A 24,072-nucleotide genomic window follows, 5' to 3' on the forward strand; every position below is an offset into this window, starting at 1 on the left:
CGGTGATGTTCAGCTGCTGTGACATCGCTCATAAGCAATAATCATGATGGCGTTTACACTTTGTCACACTTTCTATTGAATGGACCAAGACGCTGGCTCAGTCAGTTTGCTGAAAATAAGAGCTTTTTGCACCCTCTAGTGGCTCTTATGTCCTCTTGCCATAAAAGTTCCCTTGAATTCAGCCTGAATATTCCTACACACGTGTTTTCTTATACTAATATACAGGCCTTAAGGGAAATAAAGAACTGTAATATAACATCTTATTTTTTTTACCTGGATTAATCTGATTTAGCATCATCTCATGTTTCCAGTCCTGTTTCGACCATAAGAATATTGAGAAAGTAATTGTTACATTTAACAGTGTAACAGCATAACAGCTACTGTGAGTCACAAATTAACATTAGTTTAACTGCATTTCTAAAGTCTGCAGGTCTGTCGGCTTTAGAGGTCGGTCTGCAGTGTTTCGTAAGAGCTCGCCTGGATGGGGGAGTGATGATGTCATTGTACTTCTAACAATGTTTGCTTTGAGGACAGTTTTGTTGAAACCTTTATGTCACTGCCCCGGACCACAGCCTGAGAGGAAAACCACCATGACAGATTTTCCATTCGACCAGCCAATCACCTCCTCTATTTCCTTTAATGTGCAAGCCAATGCGCAGGTCACGTATGTTATCAGTGAGTAAAATCTAAGCTGCTTTTCAGTTCCTGCTTATCATCAGACATGCGTGGACCATCGGCGTTCTTGCTCCTTCTTTTAGGTGATTTTGAGATATTTAGAAATCATTTAGGATCTATCATCACAGGCATTGTGTTGAGTGGAGCAGGAAATGTTTTGTTCTGTTTTGTTCTGTACTGTTCACTTCTCAACCCGTTTTTGTGATCACGTCTGTTTTTCCAGGAGCTGTTACCTCCAGTCAAGACTCAGGAGGAGCATTCAATCTCACAGTCCGAGCAGGAGAGAATGCCACTCTGCACTGTGACTGCCAAACATCTACTGGAGTTTACATATTGTGGTACAGGAACTGTTCTCATGAGAACCAGCCTCCTCTCGTTTTAAAACCAAGAAATGCACAGACGTCCATCTTTCAGGCTCAATTTAATCTGAATCCTTTTCCTGGTCTTCATTTGATGTTTAATGAGTCCTCTAAATCTTACGACCTACTGATCGTGAACATCACCCATTCAGACGAAGGCCTCTACTACTGTGGAACTGTACGTACCGAAGTGGTTGATAAGGAAAAGATTACTCAGACTGAGGTTCACAGATATGGCAACATCACAACAAGGATCATGCTGGGTAAGTATTCAGTCTTCTCTTTCTTTTTGTATTACTGATCTATGCTGCAAATCTGACCGTTTGATTGATTGGACACCACACAGTGAGAAAATGTGCTGATTAATGCTGAGGTTAATGAAACACCATGTTCACCATGCTATGCTGCACGCACAATCTGCAATATATGTAAAATGGTGTGAATCAATTAATGAATAACGGGTCACAGAGGTGAATTCAGAGTGCAAGACCCACCAGTCATGTCAAACAGATCACACACACACGTCGCTGTATTTTTCCAGACTCCAGCGACCCTCATGTGACCCCTCAGGACCAAGACTGTGCCATGTGCTGGAAGCTTCTGTTCACTCTCTGTCCAGGTTTATCCGTCTTCTCTGCTCTCCTCGCCTCCATTTTGGTTTATTGCCTCTGTCAGAAAACAGGTACATTCATCACATTATGTGGCTGATGATGATTTGAATGTTTTTCCTTTTTTTCTGTTATTTCGATTAATTAATTAATCCCAAAATATCTTCACTATTTAATCAGCAGACTTAGATTCATAGCCCTAACGCTTCCTCTACTAGGGTAACGTGTACAGTTGTAACAATGCTGCATTTATTCACTTCAAGCTCAAGCGAACACAGCTGACACGAGGAGACAAACAAAAGTAAATCAGGTAACTGACGTGAACTTCTGTAAGCGCCGTTGTGGATCACAGCAGCACATAACCACTATTCTAAAATGTCAAATATCAGGATGAAGATGTCTGCTACGCAGCCCTGGACATCCGTCAGCCATCAGGGAGAGCAACGACGACGACGATGATGATGAAGAAGAAGAACAAGAAGAGGGAGGACCAGGGTTCTGACTTCTGCACCTATTCTGCCGTAAACACAAGTCGGATGTAAAGGCTACACCAGTTCATTTAACCTAATGGATGGTAGAATGGAACCATAAGCTGTGTGTGTGTGTGTGTGTGTGTGTGTGTGTGTGTGTGTGTGTGTGTGTGTGTGTGTGTGTGTGTGTGTGTGTGTGTGTGTGTGTGTGTTCTTTCATTTGGAATCAAGCAGTCCAAAGCAAACCACAATGACACGGTTTGGTTTCCCACCACTGATGATAGCCACTGATGTGTGAAACAATAGTTTATACTCTAATGGCAAACAGTAATGATGTTTGAGGGGAAAATCATTGTGAGGTCGTTCTTCCTTACAGATTAAATTTTCCTGCTTGGATGAATATGAGTTGTATTGTGCAGTAGTTATGATCTGGTCAGGCAGTCGCAGTGTGTTGTGAAAAAGAGGTCGACCAGTTTGACATTTAACACATCTGCTTCCATGATGTCATCGCGTGTGTCTCCTGTTTCTGGTGAGATATTCAATATTTCTACTATTATTTTAAATAACAGCAATGATCATCTTACAACTAAAATGAATATAAAACATAATTCTTCAAGTGTCGTTTTAAAATATAATTGGTCTCTGTGCTTATCGGTGTTGTAACATATTGCAAAGTTGTCTGAAATTATAAAATAACAACGGTTGTTAACAAAAGACATTCATAAACTGTCAGTTTGTTTCCATCCATCAGCCAATTACTGCTGCGTGTGTGTTTGTGTGACCTTTGAATCGGCTCAATAATTATGAAGTTGCATTGCATTAAATTATGTGGAGTTGAGTGACAATTCCTGTTTTATAATTTAAATTAACAATTATTCAAATTATTAACAGTGTCCTGACAGACAGTGCAAACACCAAATGTAATTAAGTTTCATTTAACAGCAGTTTACATTTTACACTTGAATCATTTCTGACTGTGGCTAAGTGGAGCCTTGGCAGTAATGAGCAAGACTGTTTTTGTTTTTTAAATGTTATTTTCCTTCTAAGGTTAATTGCCATCTAATCTAAAGATATAGAGTTGACTTTCTTTTAAAATTAGGTTGATTTTGACGAAGACGAAGGAAGGTTTTGGAGGCATATCTATGTAATGTTACCAACATGATGAATGAACTGATTTAAGGAGGCATAGATCTGTCTGAATATAAACCACTGTGATCATACAAACAGAAACCAGATCAATTAGATACAATGTATTGCAACTGTTAAATAAGATTATATATTTCACTTCATTATGGTGCGTCACAAGACAAACCGAACACCAAAAACAAAGAAGAAACCAGTGAGCATGAAGAAGGGTGTTGCTGGTGCTGGCAGCATTACAGGGGGATTCCACTTTACACATGAAATGAAACAACACAATGAAAGGCGTCCGTTCACTGTAGATGACGTGCAAGATAGCACCCAAAAGTAACACTTTGAACCTACTGATCCTGTGCGGGGGGATACTGTTCCTGGTAGACTCAAGAGTGGTGAATTTCAGACTTGGTGCGAATATAAACGAATCCATTGCACGTATTGATAAACGTCAACTGCCGTGTCGGCATGTGACTGCTGTGAAAAGGGAGGCAGTGAGGGAAAGACAGAGTGACAGCCCGGACAGACAGCTGACGGGAAAGAGGAGAGGCTGCTGGGACTCAAGCAGGATTAGCGATCAATGGCGGTGGTGCCCAACTATGTAAGGTGGGTACAAACAAACACGCCAGAGAAGAGTTGGGAGAGGATGACCATGATAATGACAGAGCCGGGGTCACTCAAGCGGGGGACCAAAGGATCAGAGGAGGAAGGCAGAAGGGTTGTAGTTGGTTAGTGTGGCCGGAGAGGTGTAACATGTAGTAAGGATCTCAGGATACATCAAGGAAGGAGGCGATGCTTGAGGGGAGGCGATGCTTCAGGGGAGGCGATAGGAGAACCTGCATCGATCAGTGCTTGTGATCAATGTCAGTCTAGTGAGGTCGGGCGAACTCCCGCTTCAGGCGAGAAACCCACATTGACAGGATATTAGCACCGACAGAGAAGACAGAAATGAGCAATGAAGTGATGAGAAGGAGCGGTCAAAGGAGGAAGAGGGGTGCTGAGTGAGAGGAATGAGATGAGAAGAGCTCGATGTGAAGTGTTAGTACGGCCTTTGAAATGATATCTGAGAGGCTTAAAGGGAGAGCGGGGAGGAAGGCAGAGGGCCTGACGTCCATCTGTTACCCTGTGTTTCCTTTCTTTGAAGTTGCTTACTCGCTCCTCCTCATCGTCACACCTGCTCCTTCCTGTTTTGAATTGCCTCATTGCATTTAAGACATATGACTCTCCTCTGATATCACAGGTTTGTTTATATACTTCTGCCCATATGTGCTGTATATACAGAAAGGTCTATACATAGCAGGACAAATGGTCGGGCCTCGGCTTTGGCAAGTTGAAGTGCCAAGTAAGCAAGCGGTGTCAGCCAAACGTACATTAGCCTGAGCTGATACGTGCTGATCCATATATGTGACTGCTTAGTCAGCCGTGTACCTTTACTCTGCTCGGGAAGGAGTGAGACTGAAGGTCTGAGGTAGAGGAGGAGGAAGGAGGGATCATTTAGTTTAGCAGACTTAGGATGCCGCAGTCTGATAGGCACACAGATGTTTATAGAAACAGAAAGTATATAATGTTCAAATTATGAAAGCTGTATTGCTGACAAGACTTGCTGTCTTCGTCTTCTACTCTTTTACCCTTTGCTCATGCTGTCAGATCATGTCAGCCCTGTGGGTTTTTGTGTGGGTGTGTGCTTGTGCTGGTAGCAAAACTGCATGGGGCTGATCAGACCTTTGCTGTACAGCACCTCCAGTGGTCGATAACGCCTGAAGGTGTTAAATGCCTGTGCAAATATTTAAGCGGCTCAAGGTCAAACATCGGGTATGCGTCATTGTTTGGAATACGAATGAGACATTTCAGCTGTTTACCACTAACAACGTCTCCAAAAAATCTCCATGTTTTCACTTTTGGGGGTATTATGTGTAGATTGATGAAAAAATCCAATTTCAATTTAAATCCATAACTCGACAAGATGAAGAGAAAGAGGTCCGAGGTCTGAGTGGAGTCGGGACCCGCTGTACATTTGGCCTCTCGAGTTTCTTTGCTTTTGATTGTTTCTGATTGATTTGGTAATTGTTTTGGGTTGTCCAGACAGTTTTGGCGCCTGGAGCAGAGTGAATATGTATTCCTTCTTGCTCCTTTCCTCTTGTACATTTACAACCAAATTGATGCATCTTCTGTGTTTTTATTTCCCCCCACCACTTTAAGTTGAAATTAAAAATTGATCATACAACTGGAGCCTGTTTATTGTTTCTGTGATTACAGTTTGCTGCAGGTGAACTTTTTTTAAGATTGAAATCGATCCCCTTTTCATTTTGGCAATAGCGATGCCAGCTTGTCTATAACTTCATATTCCTTTCTTTTCTCAGCTCCAACACTTCACCTGTGAAGTTTTTATTCAAAGTGTCACCACTTAAAAGAAAAGTGTTCAAAGGTAATACAATAACAGTAAAAGAATGCCCCATCCTCCCGCCTTCCAAGAAGTTACAAAATAGCACAGAGCTGACGAAAGCGCTAACCTCAACAACAGCGCGAGGTACACAGGAAACCCACAGAGACAAACAGGCCGGCGAGGCTGAACAGAAGCTTGGTGGCCTGCTGAGCAAGGGGGGCTCTTCTCTTGTATACTCACAACTTTAGAAAGAGAAAAGATTCAGCAGCCACAGCCACAGGATGTTTCTGACATTAGTTCATATCAGAAAACCACATCAACTAAGTAAAAACACTTCTCACATACAGGTTCAAGAGACATGTTTCCATGGGCCAACATCTGCATGAGAGAGCTGTGGTTTCTTATATTCTGAGGTTAAATCTTGCACAATTGTTTAAAAGTCTGTGTTCTTGAATTGTGTGAATTTTGACTTATTCACAGTCTTTTTTCTTATTTTTCATTCATTCGGAATCTGTGGTAGAAACGGTGACGAGCCCTGCACACCTCTCTGTGACAAAGACTCAAACAAGATGGCTGTCCTTTCTGCCCCCTTCCTTCCTCCCCGGTGTGTGTATGTGTGTGTGTGAGTCCCCACCCTTCCTGCTTTAATCGTTGTGTATTCACGTCGTGTGTTCGAAGCCCCTGTTTGCCAGATTGTTTTGTAAATCTTGGCCCCTGTCGGTTATTAACCTGTCACCGAATGCTTCCGAGCTTAATTGGGATCAGCTGGACAAAATGACAAAAACACTTTTAACAGCTTTGACCCCAGGCCTGGTCAGTGTTTCAAAGTTCCCAGAATCATAAACAAAGTGATCATATAACCTGTTATTTATTATTTTATGTTTTTACTACATTTAGATACTTCAAGTTTTCCAGGAGAGGCACTGAGCAGTTAGCTACAGGTGAAATTCCGCTGCCCTCCAATGGAGACATTAAGTACTACATCAAAGAAGCCACTAAAACAGATTTGACCCCCAAAACACCGCAACACAGCAGAAAACGCCTCATGAAAGACCCAGTGTGAGCAGTGTGTTCTTGAGAAACTGGGATAAAACTGATCTCAACTAGATCACAACACAAAACATCACACAACACAACATCTACACGCATACACACACACAGACACACACACATTATCCCTATCACAGTCAGTTTTCCTCTTCTTGTGTTGTAGGGAAAGTGTAGAAAAGTGTGAAAGTGTGCGATGCAGGTGCAGCACTTTTCAGGTTGTCAGTGTACGACGACGATGACACATTGTCAAGATCTGCTAACCACAGCCTCTATTTTAGGAGGTGGGAGTTTGAAAAGCTGCGGATTTGTGGAATTAGTGAGTTCCAAATGAAAAGGTGATATGCTCTATACAAAGAAAATGTGTGGTGTTAGTTGTAGTTCTCATTGGTATACGTCTTCAAATTGAAGTTCCTGTTCCTCAGTTCCTGCCTAAGAAGGTCGCTTTATACGAAGACTGAAGAACCACAGAAGAAAATGGGCCATTTCTTTAGCCAATCAGCCACCTCTGCTTCCTCCAGTAAAACACTCATATGACGTCTGTGTGTAAGATCTGCCTCACTTAGAACCAGCTCATCCTCACACATGGACGGGATGTTTATTTGTCTGGCATTTGTCTTCGGTAAACTTTTATTATTAAAGACGATTTTTTGTTGCCCGGATTGTACCTGTGTTTGTCACAATGTTAACGCCTGTTTTTGTGCTTGTATTTGTGTTCCAGGAGCCGTTTCCTCCAGTCATGGCTGGATCCCAGGTTTGGTATCAGACCCTACGGTCAAACCAGGAGGCAACATCACTCTCTACTGTGACTGCAAGCTGTCCACTGGGGTGTACATTGCGTGGTACAGGAACTGCTCTCATGAGAACCAGCCTCGTCTTGTGCTGAGAACTGCTTACGAGGCATTGTTCCACAGCAGAGATATTGAAGACGTTCTCAATCCTTTCCCCCGTTTCCATCTGGTGAGGAACCACTCGACTGAAACCTACGATCTGCTGATTGTTAACCTCACTGAATCAGATGAAGGCCTCTACTACTGCGGAAATGAGCACAACACAGTGTTGATTGATGAGGAAAAAATAGCCCTAGGAAGTTTTTACAGATATGGAAATGTCACAACGAGGATCCTGCTCAGTAAGTTTTCTGCTTTGTGTTCTCCCTCTGCAGCCAATTGTCCATCTGACTAATTGGATACCACACTAAAGAAAACATGACCAATCCACCAGTGACAGTGACGTATGTGAGCATCTGTGTGTCATAAGGTTCTGGGGATTCATTCTTAAGCCTCAGATAAAATACTGCCATCATTTACATTGCTGCCAAATCAGAGAGCCTGAATGCCTCGCAATACATACTGTACATTTCAAAGCCAGTTTGGGAAACATTTGCCTGAGTGACGACAGCAAACACACTCACAGACACCTTTACATGCATGTTACCAGAATTAGAGAGGGTGTTGATTTCTGTTTGAACATTATTTTACTACAAATGAGGCAATGAGCATAATTCAAAATCAGTGTCTGCAGGCAAACTTGTAAAGAAAGATGTAACCACACTGTGTTCCAGACCCTGCCGGCCCTGGTCCCTGCCCCTCTGCGTCCTGGATGCAGCGTCTCAGCCCAGGACTCACAGTCCTCTCCTCTGTCCTCTGCTTTGTTTTGATTTATTGCATCCATCAGTTAACAGGTACCAGCTCTGATCTCACACCGCCTCACTTCATCCTTCCTGCCTCCTTAATTACTTTGGCAATATGACAATGAGTCTTGTCTATCTTCGGTTTGCTTTTAGGTGTTTGAAGATTTCATAACTTATTCGATGTTTAATCTTGAGTCTTCACTTTATAATTCAACGGAGACGCCTGAAGTAATTTTTGTCATGTTTCATTAACAGCAAAATAATGTTTTCAAAACCTCGTTTGGACTCAAATTAAATGGATCAGGTGATTGACAAGCGTGGAAGAAAAGTGTAAAATTATTCTGTGTTGAACCAGTTTTATTTTAACCCTAAAATCAGTGATCAACAACACTTCACTTGCCACTCTGTCGTCCTGTCATTCAGTAATTTAGCAAAAATAACCTCAGCCTACAGAAACACACCGAGCTGTGTTTGGGTGCTACAGTGATTTGATGCTGTGCTCATTTCTGCAGCAAACGAACCTCAACTTCATCAGAACACGACTCACACCAGGGGCCAAACGAACAGGATTCCGGTAACCAACGGCAACCTTTCGCCCATCTTCAAACACACTGATTCTGTAGCTATTTTATGACTCGTGTTACTATAGCTTGAATCTAAATCTCCATTGTCTCCTAGGATGAAGATTTGTGTTTGACACAAGTTGAGTTCTGGGCCGTGGACGGAAAAACATACTGCAGCCACGAGGCCAGGATGTACACACCACACGCACACGTTAACCACACAGCATGACTCAAATCTCCCTCATGTCTTCAGGAGTGTGTGTGTGAGTAAGGTGACACATTTGCTGCCAACGAGACTGCTGCTCCGGCACTGAAGCATGCCACACAGTGAATGATGGAGGCCAATGAAGGTCAAAGTTCAAGGCTCCTAATGCAAAACCTGTTGTACCATCAATGCTAACAGCAGGTTAAGGACCTGCACACACACTCAAACATGGGTAGACAAACTCCACACCACATACATGCACACTTAAGTGGACTGTGCTTGATATTCCTGTACATATATGCTGTGTTGACGTTGCAGAGTACACATTTTTAACGCAGATAAAAACATGTTTATTGGCTATTTCTGTTTTCCAGAGTTTCTTAATGCAAAGACTGTCTGCAAACTGTGTTTTTATGATTCTATGCAAAGTGCGCTGAGTCATTCATGTCAAATGCAATTGAAATAAAGCTGAATACCTACAATACCTTAGACTAAGCATTATTCTTGTTCGCTCATTATTGTTTTAGTTGCAATCCTGGCAGCGTGAAAGACAGATCTGTTATGTTGGGGAAGAAACAAAATACACCGCAATGGACAACAAACGCACCAACACAGCGTTCATGCAGCAACAGTGCATAAACACACACAAATGAAAACACATTTCCATGTTCAGTCACACATGTTCAGACATTTGAAAGCTTCCTTATCTGCACAGTTTCATATTAAAAACCTAGACTCAAAACACTAATGTAGCTTCTCCCTTAGATTGAAGGTTAAGTGCAAATCTGTCAGACAAGACGAATGTTCTGGAGATTTGTGGTATTATTGACAATTTTTGTTATCACTGCCCAGAGAGCAAGCAGTCTCTTGACAAATCGAGTGTAAGGAGGGAGAAGGGAAACAAAGGCAGTGGCTCAGTGGGTAGAGCTTCCGCTTGGGAACCGGAGGGTTGCCAGATTGAGCCCCTGCCGAGGTGCCCCTGAGCAAGGCACCGAACCCTCAATTGCTCCCCCCTCTGCGAAGGGTGGTAACTGTGGATAAAAGCGTCTGCCAAATGATCGCAATGTAATGTAATGTAATGTTTTAATGAGTCACAACAGAAAGCAACAGGAAGTACAACAAGCAGCAGAAGAGTTAACTGGAGAGACAGGGAACTACAGTATGAGTGACCCAGTAATGAGACAAGAGAGAGGAGGCTCAGGGTCAAATGGGGAACAAGGACCGGGAACCCGAAATTTAAGGCATGGAAGCCGACCCCAAACCAGAGCGACTGAACAATAAAACAATATAAGATACAAAGCACAAGACAACTGTGGGGGAAACTTACCTTGCAAAATTCAAATGCGAAGACAAATTAAGATAAGCAGAGAAACACAGAAACATCATGGAGGAGCACGGGAACATCACGGAGGAGCCGGGACAGAACCAGGAGTGAACACAGAGCCAACAAACACCGGACGCGACCAGGAGAACCCACAGGAGCGGGAGCGGGACGGGAGTGGGTAACAACCAGGGAGAACAAACCCGACCTGAGCAAATGCCGCGGACTAAATACACACACACACTCACACACAGTGTTGATTACAACGGGGAACAGGTGAGGAAAATCACAAGGGAGGTAACAATCAGGTATCGCGAGACATTACATTACGATCATTTAGCAGACGCTTTTATCCAAAGCGACTTACATTACATTACCACCCTTCGCAGAGGGGGGAGCAATTGAGGGTTTGGTGCCTTGCTCAGGGGCACCTCGGCAGGGGCTCGAACCGGCGACCCTCCGGTTCCCAAGCGGGGAACCGGAGGCACTACCCACTGAGCCACTGCCTCAGACAGAAGGTAGGAGACAAAGGCAGGAAGTGGAGTAAAAACACAACCACAGCAGTCCTACAAAATAAAACAGGAAACAACAACCAGAAGCACGGACAGTATCATGATTCGAGCTCAAACATTGTAAGCCAATTATACCAACAGTGAGGCATTTTTGTGGCAGAGATAGACATGCTATATGTAGGCTATGGGGCCAAACAGCCATGAGTACAATGAGCTCAATGTGAGAGAAGCATTCAGCAGAGGTGGAGCGAAACATTGACCCCAAAGGTTTCATTTTGGTATAAGGAACACTGTGTAGCTATTTAACTTCAAATTATTTTCCAATCATCATTTGTCCAAAAGCTGCAACTGATGCTCTGAAATCACTCCTGCATGTATGTGTGTGTGTGTGTGTGTGTGTGTGTGTGTGTGTGTGTGTGTGTGTGTGTGAGACTTTCTCTCCATGAAGGTCTGCCTAAGACTTCATCACAGAGTCACAGAAGCTTTGCTGAGAAAGAAAAAGTTCCATAAGCTGCAACTTCTCCACTTGTCCAAACTAAACGTATGGATATGTGGTATGGTCATTTCCTGTGTTATCCCTGCCAACATGAGTTGCAGTCTAATCCGTAGCATCAGTGTTAATGTAGTAGCGCTGTGTTAATTTATCTTATACCATAAACCCGAGCTGGTTGTGTTCATTGTGCATTCAGCCTCATTTGTGTGCTGCAGCTGAGATCAAATCTTTCCTTCAGCCCCATTCTATGTCCATGTCGTGGAGTGTGTTGTGTGTTGTGTGTCACACATTAACATTAGTTTAACTGCATTTGTAAAGCCTGCAGGTGTTGTGTCGTAAGAGAAAGTTATAGTAAAAGGTTGTTACTTTATGTCAGTGTGCTGATAACAAAGTGTGACCACAGCCTGAGAGGAAAACCACGGTGAAAGAATTTCTATTCGACCAGCCAATCACCTCCTCTGTTTCCTCTAATGCGCAAGTCTGCGCAGGTCACGTATGTTATCAGTACGTTTTTCAGTTCCAGCTCATCATCAGACATGGGTGGGCCATCGGCGTTCTTGCTCCTTCTTTTAGGTGATTTTGAAATATTTAGAAATCATTTAGGATCTATCATCACAGGCATTGTGTTGAGTGGAGCAGGAAATGTTTTGTTCTGTTTTGTTCTGTACTGTTCACTTCTCAACCCGTTTTTGTGATCACGTCTGTTTTTCCAGGAGCTGTTACCTCCAGTCAAGACTCAGGAGGAGCATTCAATCTCACAGTCCAAGCAGGAGAGAACGCCACTCTGCACTGTGACTGCCAACCATCTACTGGAGTTTACATATTGTGGTACAGGAACTGTTCTCATGAGAACCAGCCTCCTCTCGTTTTGACATCAAGATATGAACAGACATCCAACGGATATGCTCTGAATCCTTTTCCTGGTCTTCATTTGATGTTTAACGAGTCCTCTTACTCTTACGACCTACTGATCGTGAACATCACCCATTCAGACGAAGGCCTCTACTACTGTGGAACTGTACATTCCCAAGTGGTTGGGAAGGAAAAGTTAACTCTGACTAAGGTTTACAAATATGGCAACATCACAACAAGGATCATGCTGGGTAAGTATTCAGTCTTCTCTTTCTTTGTGTATTACTGATCTATACTGCAAATCTGACCGTTTGACTGCAGTATATGTAAAATGGTGTAATTAATGAATGATTAACGGGTCAGAGAGGTGAAGTCAGAGTGTAAGAACAGCCGGTGTGCTACATGGTGGAATAACAGCAGTTACAGAGGCGTGCGGCATCATATTGCATTGGAGAGCTCAGAAATCAGGCTTGTGAAGGCGTAAAGGTGCCAGATTGTGTTTTTACATCATTATCATATTGAAAAGGACGAAGATCAAAGAACAGCTTTCAGCAGTGTATTTGGTGAATGGGGTCGCCGTGACAATGTGGCACCAGAGCAACGATCCTTAGAGCAAGTTTGTTTGAATCTCATGTTAACTTTAGAATGAAGACGTGTGTCATGTCAAACAGATCACACACACACACACTGCTGTATTTTTCCAGACTCCAGCGACCCTCACGTGTGGTGGAAGCTTCTGTTCACTCTCTGTCCAGGGTTATCTGTCCTCTTCTCTTTCCTCGCCTCCATTTTGGTTTATCGCCTCAGTGAGACAACAGGTACATTCATCACATTATGTGGCTGATGAACAGTCAGTAACTCAGACTTAACTTGCCACTCTGTCGTCCTGTCATTCAGTAATTTAGCAAAAATAACCTCAGCCTACAGAAACACACCGAGCTGTGTTTGGGTGCTACAGTGATTTGATGCTGTGCTCATTTCTGCAGCTAACGAACCTCAACTTCATCAGAACACGACTCACACCAGGGGCCAAACGAACAGGATTCCGGTAACCAACGACAACCTTTCCTCCATCTTCATAGACATTAATTCTGTAGCTCCTGTATGACTCATGTTACTGTAGTATGAAACTGAAGAACAGCAGGGCTGAAGCTCATTTAAATCTCCATTGTCTCCTAGGATGAAGATTTGTGTTTGACACAAGTTGAGTTCTGGGCCGTGGAGGGAAAAACACACAGCAGCACCGAGGCCAGGATGTACAAACTCACACGTTAACCACACAGCATGATACAGATCCGTCTTGTGTCCTCAGGAGTGTGTCTGTGTGTGTGGGTGTGTGTGTTTGTGTGTGTGTGTGTGTGTGTGTGTGTGTGTGTGTGTGTGTGTGTGTGTGTGTGTGTCTGTAACCAAAACCAAGTGGGTAAGAAAAAGGTGACACTTTTATCAGGCTGCTAATGAAACTGCTGCCTTGCTAAGCTGCTCTGGCCAATGAAGGTCAAAGTTCAAGTCTCCTAATGCAAAACCTGTTGTACCACCAATGCTAACGGCAGGTTAAGGCCCTGCACACACACTCAAACATGGGTAGACAAACTACACACCACATACATGCAGACTCAAGTGGACTGTGCTTCATATTCCTGTGCCTCTATATTATATGCTGTGTTGACGTTGCAGAGTACACATTAACGCAAAGACAAAAAAACGTGTTTATTAGCATTCAGTTTATTTCTGTTTTCCAGTTTCTTAATGCAAAGACTGTCTGCAAACTGTATGTTTATGATTCAATGCACAGTGTGCCGAGTCATTCATGTCAAATGCAATTGAAATAAAGCTGAATACCTACAATACCTTAGACTAAGCAATATTCTTGTTCGCTCATTATTGTTTTAGTTGCAATCCTGGCAGCGTGAAACACTGAGATCTGTTATGTTGGGGAAGAAACAAAATACACTGCAATGGACAACAAACGCACCAACACAGCGTTCATGCAGCAACAGTGCATAAACACACACACACAAATGAAAATTTGAACACGTGAGAAAAATTTGAAACATGCGTGACTGCACATTTCCATGTTCAGTCACACATGTTCAGACATTTGAAAGCTTCCTTATCTGCACAGGTTCATATTAGTCTCTAGACTCAAAACACTAATGTAGCTTCTCGTAAGATTGAAGGTTAAGTGCTAATCTGTCAGACAAGACGAATGTTCTTTAGATTTGTGGTATTATGGACAATTTGTGTTATCACTGCCCAGAGAGCGAACAGTCTCTAGACAGATCAAGTGTGAGGAGGGAGAAGGACTAAAAGATGAGGGCAACACAGAGGCTGTTTTAATGAGTCACAACAGAAAGCACAAGGAAGTACAACGAGCAGCAGAAGAGTTAACTGGAGAGACAGAGAACCAGGGAACTACAGACTGAGTCACCAAGTAATGAGACGAATACAGGAGTGGAGAGGAGGAGAGGAGAGGAGGCTCATGGTCAAATGGGGAACAAGGACCGGGAACCGAAAATTTAAGGCATGGCCGTAAACCCGAGCAACTGAGCAATAAAACATTATAAGATACAAAGCACGAGACAAGATAAATGTGGGGAAAACTTACTTTCAAACTCAAATGCAAAGACAAATAAGATAACAGAGAGACACAGAAACATCATGGAGGAGCGCGGGAACATCACGGAGGAACATGGGAAGACGGAAGAATACGGGAACAACATGGAGGGACGAGACAAACCAGAAGCGAAGCCGGGACAGAACCAGGAGTAAACACAGAGACAACAAACTGAGTGAACGCCACGGACTACATACACACACACACACACACACACACACACACACACACACACACACACACACACACAGTGTTGTTTACAACGGGGAACAGGTGAGGAAAATCACAAGAGAGGTAACAATGAGGTATCGCGAGACAGGAAACACAGAGGCAGGAAGGAAAGAAAAAACACAACAACAGCAGTCCTACAAAATAAAACAGGAAACAACAACCAGAAGCACAGACAGGATCATATTTTGAGCTCAAACATTGTAAGCCAATTATACCAACAGTGAGGTGTTTTTGTGGCAGAGATAGACATGCTATATGTAGGCTACGGGGCCAAACAGCCATGAGTACAATGAGCTCAATGTGAGAGAAGCATTCAGCAGAGGTGGAGCGAAACGTTGACCCCAAAGGTTTCATTTTGGTATAAGGAACACTGTGTAGCTATTTAACTTCAAATTATTTTCCAATCATCATTTGTCCAAAAGCTGCAACTGATGCTCTGAAATCACTCCTGCATGTATGTGTGTGTGTGTGTGTGTGTGTGTGTGTGTGTGTGTGTGTGTGTGTGAGACTTTCTCTCCATGAAGGTCTGCCTAAGACTTCATCACAGAGTCACAGAAGCTTTGCTGAGAAAGAAAAAGTTCCATAAGCTGCAACTTCTCCACTTTTCCAAACTAAACGTATGGATATGTGGTATGGTCATTTCCTGTGTTATCCCTGCCAACATGAGTTGCAGTCTAATCCGAAGCATCAGTGTTAATGTAGTAGCGCTGTGTTAATTTATCTTATACCATAAACCCGAGCTGGTTGTGTTCATTGTGCATTCAGCCTCATTTGTGTGCTGCAGCTGAGATCAAATCTTTCTTTCAGCCCCATTCTATGTCCATGTCGTGGAGTGTGTTGTGTGTTGTGTGTCACACATTAACATTAGTTTAACTGCATTTGTAAAGCCTGCAGGTGTTGTGTCGTAAGAGAAAGTTATAGTAAAAGGTTGTTACTTTATGTCAGTGTGCTGATAACAAAGTGTGACCACAGCCTGAGAGGAAAACCACGGTGAAAGAATTTCTATTCGACCAGCCAATCACCTCCTCTGTTTCCTCTGATGCGCAAGTCTGCGCAGGTCACGTATGTTATCAGTACGTTTTTCAGTTCCAGCTCATCATCAGACATGGGTGGGCCATCGGCGTTCTTGCTCCTTCTTTTAGGTGATTTTGAAATATTTAGAAATCATTTAGGATCTATCATCACAGGCATTGTGTTGAGTGGAGCAGGAAATGTCTTGTTCTGTTTTGTTCTGTACTGTTCACTTCTCAACCCGTTTTTGTGATCACGTCTGTTTTTCCAGGAGCTGTTACCTCCAGTCAAGACTCAGGAGCAGCATTCAATCTCACAGTCCAAGCAGGAGAGAACGCCACTCTGCACTGTGACTGCCAACCATCTACTAGAGTTTACATATTGTGGTACAGGAACTGTTCTCATGAGAACCAGCCTCCTCTCGTTTTGACATCAAGATATGAACAGACATCCAACGGATATGCTCTGAATCCTTTTCCTGGTCTTCATTTGATGTTTAACGAGTCCTCTTACTCTTACGACCTACTGATCGTGAACATCACCCATTCAGACGAAGGCCTCTACTACTGTGGAACTGTACATACCGAAGTGGTTGGGAAGGAAAAGTTTACTCTGACTGAGGTTCACAGATATGGCAACATCACAACAAGGATCATACTGGGTAAGTATTCAGTCTTCTCTTTCTTTGTGTATTACTGATCTATACTGCAAATCTGACCGTTTGACTGCAGTATATGTAAAATGGTGTAATTAATGAATGATTAACGGGTCAGAGAGGTGAAGTCAGAGTGTAAGAACAGCCGGTGTGCTACATGGTGGAATAACAGCAGTTACAGAGGCGTGCGGCATCATATTGCATTGGAGAGCTCAGAAATCAGGCTTGTGAAGGCGTAAAGGTGCCAGATTGTGTTTTTACATCATTATCATATTGAAAAGGACGAAGATCAAAGAAAAGCTTTCAGCAGTGTATTTGGTGAATGGGGTCGCCGTGACAATGTGGCACCAGAGCAACGATCCTTAGAGCAAGTTTGTTTGAATCTCATGTTAACTTTAGAATGAAGACGTGTGTCATGTCAAACAGATCACACACACACACACTGCTGTATTTTTCCAGACTCCAGCGACCCTCACGTGTGGTGGAAGCTTCTGTTCACTCTCTGTCCAGGGTTATCTGTCCTCTTCTCTTTCCTCGCCTCCATTTTGGTTTATCGCCTCAGTGAGACAACAGGTACATTCATCACATTATGTGGCTGATGAACAGTCAGTAACTCAGACTTAACTTGCCACTCTGTCGTCCTGTCATTCAGTAATTTAGCAAAAAATAACCTCAGCCTACAGAAACACACCGAGCTGTGTTTGGGTGCTACAGTGATTTGACGCTGTGCTCATTTCTGCAGCTAACGAACCTCAACTTCATCAGAACACGACTCACACCAGGGGCCAAACGAACAGGATTCCGGTAACCAACGACAACCTTTCCTCCATCTTCATAGACATTAATTCTGTAGCTCCTGTATGACTCATGTTACTGTAGTATGAAACTGAAGAACAGCAGGGCTGAAGCTCATTTTAATCTCCATTGTCTCCTAGGATGAAGATTTGTGTTTGACACAAGTTGAGTTCTGGGCCGTGGAGGGAAAAACACACAGCAGCACCGAGGCCAGGATGTACAAACTCACACGTTAACCACACAGCATGATACAGATCCGTCTTGTGTCCTCAGGAGTGTGTCTGTGTGTGTGGGTGTGTGTGTTGTGTGTGTGTGTGTGTGTGTGTGTGTGTGTGTGTGTGTGTGTGTGTGTGTGTGTGTGTGTCTGTAACCAAAACCAAGTGGGTAAGAAAAAGGTGACACTTTTATCAGGCTGCTAATGAAACTGCTGCCTTGCTAAGCTGCTCTGGCCAATGAAGGTCAAAGTTCAAGTCTCCTAATGCAAAACCTGTTGTACCACCAATGCTAACGGCAGGTTAAGGCCCTGCACACACACTCAAACATGGGTAGACAAACTACACACCACATACATGCAGACTCAAGTGGACTGTGCTTCATATTCCTGTGCCTCTATATTATATGCTGTGTTGACGTTGCAGAGTACACATTAACGCAAAGACAAAAAAACGTGTTTATTAGCATTCAGTTTATTTCTGTTTTCCAGTTTCTTAATGCAAAGACTGTCTGCAAACTGTATGTTTATGATTCAATGCACAGTGTGCCGAGTCATTCATGTCAAATGCAATTGAAATAAAGCTGAATACCTACAATACCTTAGACTAAGCAATATTCTTGTTTGCTCATTATTGTTTTAGTTGCAATCCTGGCAGCGTGAAACACTGAGATCTGTTATGTTGGGGCAGAAACAAAATACACTGCAATGGACAACAAACGCACCAACACAGCGTTCATGCAGCAACAGTGCATAAACACACACACACAAATGAAAATTTGAACACGTGAGAAAAATTTGAAACATGCGTGACTGCACATTTCCATGTTCAGTCACACATGTTCAGACATTTGAAAGCTTCCTTATCTGCACAGGTTCATATTAGTCTCTAGACTCAAAACACTAATGTAGCTTCTCGTCAGATTGAAGGTTAAGTGCAAATCTGTCAGACAAGACGAATGTTCTTTAGATTTGTGGTATTATGGACAATTTGTGTTATCACTGCCCAGAGAGCGAACAGTCTCTAGACAGATCAAGTGTTAGGAGGGAGAAGGACTAAAAGATGAGGGCAACAAAGAGGCTGTTTTAATGAGTCACAACAGAAAGCACAAGGAAGTACAACGAGCAGCAGAAGAGTTAACTGGAGAGACAGAGAACCAGGGAACTACAGACTGAGTCACCAAGTAATGAGACGAATACAGGAGTGGAGAGGAGGAGAGGAGAGGAGGCTCATGGTCAAATGGGGAACAAGGCATGGCCGTAAACCCGAGCCACTGAGCAATAAAACATTATAAGATACAAAGCACGAGACAAGATAAATGTGGGGAAAACTTACTTTCTAAACTCAAATGCAAAGACAAATAAGATAACAGAGAGACACAGAAACATCATGGAGGAGCGCGGGAACATCACGGAGGAACATGGGAAGACAGAAGAATATGGGAACAACATGGAGGGACGAGACAAACCAGAAGCGAAGCCGGGACAGAACCAGGAGTAAACACAGAGACAACAAACTGAGTGAACGCCACGGACTACATACACACACACACACACACACACACACACACACACACACACACACACACACACACACACACACACAGTGTTGGGGGAACAGGTGAGGAAAATCACAAGAGAGGTAACAATGAGGTATCACGAGACAGGAAACACAAAGGCAGGAAGGAAAGAAAAAACACAACAACAGCAGTCCTACAAAATAAAACAGGAAACAACAACCAGAAGCACAGACAGGATCATATTTTGAGCTCAAACATTGTAAGCCAATTATACCAACAGTGAGGTGTTTTTGTGGCAGAGATAGACATGCTATATGTAGGCTATGGGGCCAAACAGCCATGAGTACAATGAGCTCAATGTGAGAGAAGCATTCAGCAGAGGTGGAGCGAAACGTTGACCCCAAAGGTTTCATTTTGGTATAAGGAACACTGTGTAGCTATTTAACTTCAAATTATTTTCCAATCATCATTTGTCCAAAAGCTGCAACTGATGCTCTGAAATCACTCCTGCATGTATGTGTGTGTGTGTGTGTGTGTGTGTGTGTGTGTGTGTGTGTGTGTGTGTGTGTTTGTGTGTGTGTGTGTGTGTGTGAGACTTTCTCTCCATGAAGGTCTGCCTAAGACTTCATCACAGAGTCACAGAAGCTTTGCTGAGAAAGAAAAAGTTCCATAAGCTGCAACTTCTCCACTTTTCCAAACTAAACGTATGGATATGTGGTATGGTCATTTCCTGTGTTATCCCTGCCAACATGAGTTGCAGTCTAATCCGTAGCATCAGTGTTAATGTAGTAGCGCTGTGTTAATTTATCTTATACCATAAACCCGAGCTGGTTGTGTTCATTGTGCATTCAGCCTCATTTGTGTGCTGCAGCTGAGATCAAATCTTTCCTTCAGCCCCATTCTATGTCCATGTCGTGGAGTGTGTTGTGTGTTGTGTGTCACACATTAACATTAGTTTAACTGCATTTGTAAAGCCTGCAGGTGTTGTGTCGTAAGAGAAAGTTATAGTAAAAGGTTGTTACTTTATGTCAGTGTGCTGATAACAAAGTGTGACCACAGCCTGAGATGAAAACCACGGTGAAAGATTTTCGACCAGCCAATCACCTCCTCTGTTTCCTCTAATGTGCCAGTCTGCGCAGGTCACGTATGTTATCAGTACGTTTTTCAGTTCCAGCTCATCATCAGACATGGGTGGGCCATCAACGTTCTTGCTCCTTCTTTTAGGTGATTTTGAAATATTTAGAAATCATTTAGGATCTATCATCACAGGCATTGTGTTGAGTGGAGCAGGAAATGTTTTGTTCTGTTTTGTTCTGTACTGTTCACTTCTCAACCCGTTTTTGTGATCACGTCTGTTTTTCCAGGAGCTGTTACCTCCAGTCAAGACTCAGGAGGAGCATTCAATCTCACAGTCCAAGCAGGAGAGAACGCCATTCTGCACTGTGACTGCCAACCATCTACTAGAGTTTACATATTGTGGTACAGGAACTGTTCTCATGAGAACCAGCCTCCTCTCGTTTTGACATCAAGATATGAACAGACATCCAACTTTGAGACCCCATCTAATCTGAATCCTTTTCCTGGTCTTCATTTGATGTTTAACGAGTCCTCTAACTCTTACGACCTACTGATCGTGAACATCACCCATTCAGACGAAGGCCTCTACTACTGTGGAACTGTACGTACCAAAGTGCTTGGGGAGGAAAAGTTTACTCCGACTAAGGTTTACAGATATGGCAACATCACAACAAGGATCATACTGGGTAAGTATTCAGCTCTGTCTTCTCTTTCTTTGTGTATTACTGATCTATACTGCAAATCTGACCGTTTGACTGCAGTATATGTAAAATGGTGTAATTAATGAATGATTAACGGGTCAGAGAGGTGAAGTCAGAGTGTAAGAACAGCCGGTGTGCTACATGGTGGAATAACAGCAGTTACAGAGGCGTGCGGCATCATATTGCATTGGAGAGCTCAGAAATCAGGCTTGTGAAGGCGTAAAGGTGCCAGATTGTGTTTTTACATCATTATCATATTGAAAAGGACGAAGATCAAAGAAAAGCTTTCAGCAGTGTATTTGGTGAATGGGGTCGCCGTGACAATGTGGCACCAGAGCAACGATCCTTAGAGCAAGTTTGTTTGAATCTCATGTTAACTTTAGAATGAAGAGGTGTGTCATGTCAAACAGATCACACACACACACACACTGATGTATTTTTCCAGACTCCAGCGACCCTCATGTGACCCCTCAGGACCAAGCCGTGCCGTGTGCCGTGTGGTGGAAGCTTCTGTTCACTCTCTGTCCAGGGTAATCTGTCCTCTTCTCTTTCCTCGCCTCCATTTTGGTTTATCGCCTCAGTGAGACAACAGGTACATTCATCACATTATGTGGCTGATGAACAGTCAGTAACTCAGACTTACACTCTGTCGTCCTGTCATTCAGTAATTTAGCAAAAATAACCTCAGCCTACAGAAACACACCGAGCTGTGTTTGGGTGCTACAGTGATTTGATGCTGTGCTCATTTCTGCAGCTAACGAACCTCAACTTCATCAGAACACGACTCACACCAGGGGCCAAACGAACAGGATTCCGGTAACCAACGACAACCTTTCCTCCATCTTCATAGACATTAATTCTGTAGCTCCTGTATGACTCATGTTACTGTAGTATGAAACTGAAGAACAGCAGGGCTGAAGCTCATTTAAATCTCCATTGTCTCCTAGGATGAAGATTTGTGTTTGACACAAGTTGAGTTCTGGGCCGTGGAGGGAAAAACACACAGCAGCACCGAGGCCAGGATGTACACACCACACGCACATGTTAACCACACAGCATGATACAGATATGTCCTCAGGAGTGAATGTGTGTGTGTGTTACCAAAACCAAGTCAGTAAGTAGGAGGTAGCCGTCACATTTATAATAATGGGACCGTTCTGGCACTGAACCACTGCAACACGCCACACACAGTGGCTGATGGAGGTCAATGAAGGTCAAAGGTCAAGGCTTCTAATGCAAAACCTGTTGTATCATCAATGCTAACGCAATGCTAATGGAAGGTTAAGGCCCTGCACACTGAAAACAAACATATGAGTAGATGTTGTTAAGACAACAACACACAAACAAGCAGACTCAAGTGGACCGTGCTTCATATTTCTGTGCATCTTTACCGCAATATGCTGGGCTCTATATTGACATTTTATATATTCAATGCCGAGATGTCAAGAAAACATCTCTTCTTACTGTTTTGCTGTGTTTTCAATGTAATTTCCTGTGGCTTTAACAGCACTTAGTCAGACTCTTTACATACTGTATGCTATAAATACATGTCATCACAGTTGCTTATTGCCTCTTTATCAGTGTCATTACCTTCACTTACAGTGGCTGTTAACTGTCAACGTGCATTTTTAAAAAAGCTGCGTACACTTCTTCTTCTTTTTTCTTTTTTTTATCCTTGAAATATAATGAAAAGGAAGCCATTTCCTCCATAACAGCGAGCAGCATCGTGTAAGTGAAACCATTCTAACTGACGGAGCTGTAATGTATAAACTGTAACAGCTCATTAGGTTTATCGGGTCCATTAAAAAGCGATTGGAAACTGTAACAATCCACAGTTTAAATTAACAACTTATTATTAGAACTGCACATTCACAATATGCATAATCGGATTAGTGTTACTTAATAGAAGGCGTTCCATTTTTAGTGGAACGCCTCGTTTTTTCCTCGCAGACACCAGGACGCTTAACGTTTCAGCATCAAACATGTTCACGGCTCAGTTTGTATCAGAGGAGATCGCAGTGTGACTTTTCCGTCCAGAATTAAGTCTCCGTCCCATGTGATTGAACCACACATCAAATGAGTGCAGCCCCCCCATCCTCCTCTTCCCCCCCTGCTCCCTCCTCTTCCTTTATGTATTCACAGCATAACTGATGCATCTTGTCCTTTTGTTTCCCTCTGCCCCTCCTTCAAATTACACACTGATCAGCTGCAGCTGGAGATGAAAATACTTTTTTGATTGAAATCTAACCTCTTTGTCCGAAACAGAACAGGTACGCTGTTCCATACTGATTTCCTTCCATTCTTCATCTCTTGCAGTGGGATGTGATGTGGCTGGCTCGTTGTTAGGGCGACTCCTCTGGTGGGCCGGATGAGGGGTTGTAATTACTTTTGATTCATTTGGCTCCACTTGTTCTGTCTCACCGCGCTCCCTCCCTCCCTCCCTCCCGCCCCGTTTGCTCAGGCATCATTATTGAAAACAACATTTTTCTCAGGCTTTTCAGCAGTGGAACTATTGTATGAATCCTTGCATGGGTTGAGTTGCTAATTACACTCAGAGTAATGAATGTGTTCCACCCAAATACAATGTTAGAGTGATGGTAGAGGATTTTACTTTGCTGTACCACTTAAAACAGAGATGTTAACCTTCAACCATCTCGTGCAGCCGGTGTGAGAAGTGAAACCCCCCTACACACGCACGCACGCACACACACACACACACACACACACACACACACACACACACACACACACACACACACACACACACTGACTGAACATGAAGTTGATCTTGGTGCACAACTTCAGCACCTTATCAGCAAATGGAATCTCACAATGATTATTCTGATAACAACACGTAAAATGATACACATGCCCATGCCCATGCCCACACACACACACACACACACACCACTAAATATAGCCCTCCCCATATCCATAAAGAGGTCAAGTTAACACGTCACAGGACAGCACAGACGCCTGGCAGTTCCACTGAACATTTATAC

The 24,072-nt window shown here is 43.2% G+C and overlaps 1 protein-coding gene across 13 annotated transcripts; it reads left to right on the plus strand.

The window, feature by feature from the left end:
* The first annotated feature begins 565 nt into the window (after positions 1–565).
* On the plus strand, positions 566–22,626 carry LOC142994815 (uncharacterized). Of its 13 annotated transcripts, XR_012961433.1 has the most exons (7): positions 566–758; positions 899–1,013; positions 1,187–1,297; positions 1,576–1,653; positions 13,011–13,073; positions 13,242–13,303; positions 13,435–13,647. XR_012961433.1 is itself a non-coding variant. In XM_076145685.1 (6 exons), exons 1-6 carry the CDS (start codon positions 722–724, stop codon positions 13,528–13,530), a joined length of 735 nt encoding a protein of 244 aa, XP_076001800.1. In that variant the 5' UTR covers positions 566–721; the 3' UTR covers positions 13,531–13,647. The 13 variants fall into 13 exon arrangements, 4 of the variants coding, with proteins under 4 accessions (XP_076001800.1, XP_076001802.1, XP_076001799.1 ...); XM_076145685.1 differs by having other exon boundaries at positions 899–1,297; XR_012961434.1 differs by lacking the exons at positions 566–758; positions 899–1,013; positions 1,187–1,297; ... (2 more) ...; positions 13,242–13,303; positions 13,435–13,647 and adding exons at positions 16,163–16,242; positions 16,383–16,497; positions 16,662–16,772; ... (1 more) ...; positions 17,509–17,570; positions 17,702–17,738.
* The last annotated feature ends 1,446 nt before the right edge of the window (positions 22,627–24,072 follow it).

Source organism: Genypterus blacodes, unplaced genomic scaffold (genome assembly GCF_046128005.1).
Source record: "Genypterus blacodes isolate CSIRO-AG114 ecotype Tasmania unplaced genomic scaffold, CSIRO-AGI_Gbla_v1 ptg000030l_1, whole genome shotgun sequence".
Classification (NCBI taxonomy): Eukaryota; Metazoa; Chordata; class Actinopteri; order Ophidiiformes; family Ophidiidae; genus Genypterus; species Genypterus blacodes.

Bases quoted from the DNA above. Each gene is read 5' to 3' on its own strand.
- LOC142994815 (XM_076145684.1), top strand. From the start codon at position 7,262: ATGGACGGGATGTTTATTTGTCTGGCATTTGTCTTCG. The intron at 7,809-8,240 runs GTAAGTTTTCTG...ACTGTGTTCCAG, and splicing joins CACAACGAGGATCCTGCTCA to ACCCTGCCGGCCCTGGTCCC. The intron at 8,361-8,821 runs GTACCAGCTCTG...TCATTTCTGCAG, and splicing joins TTGCATCCATCAGTTAACAG to CAAACGAACCTCAACTTCAT.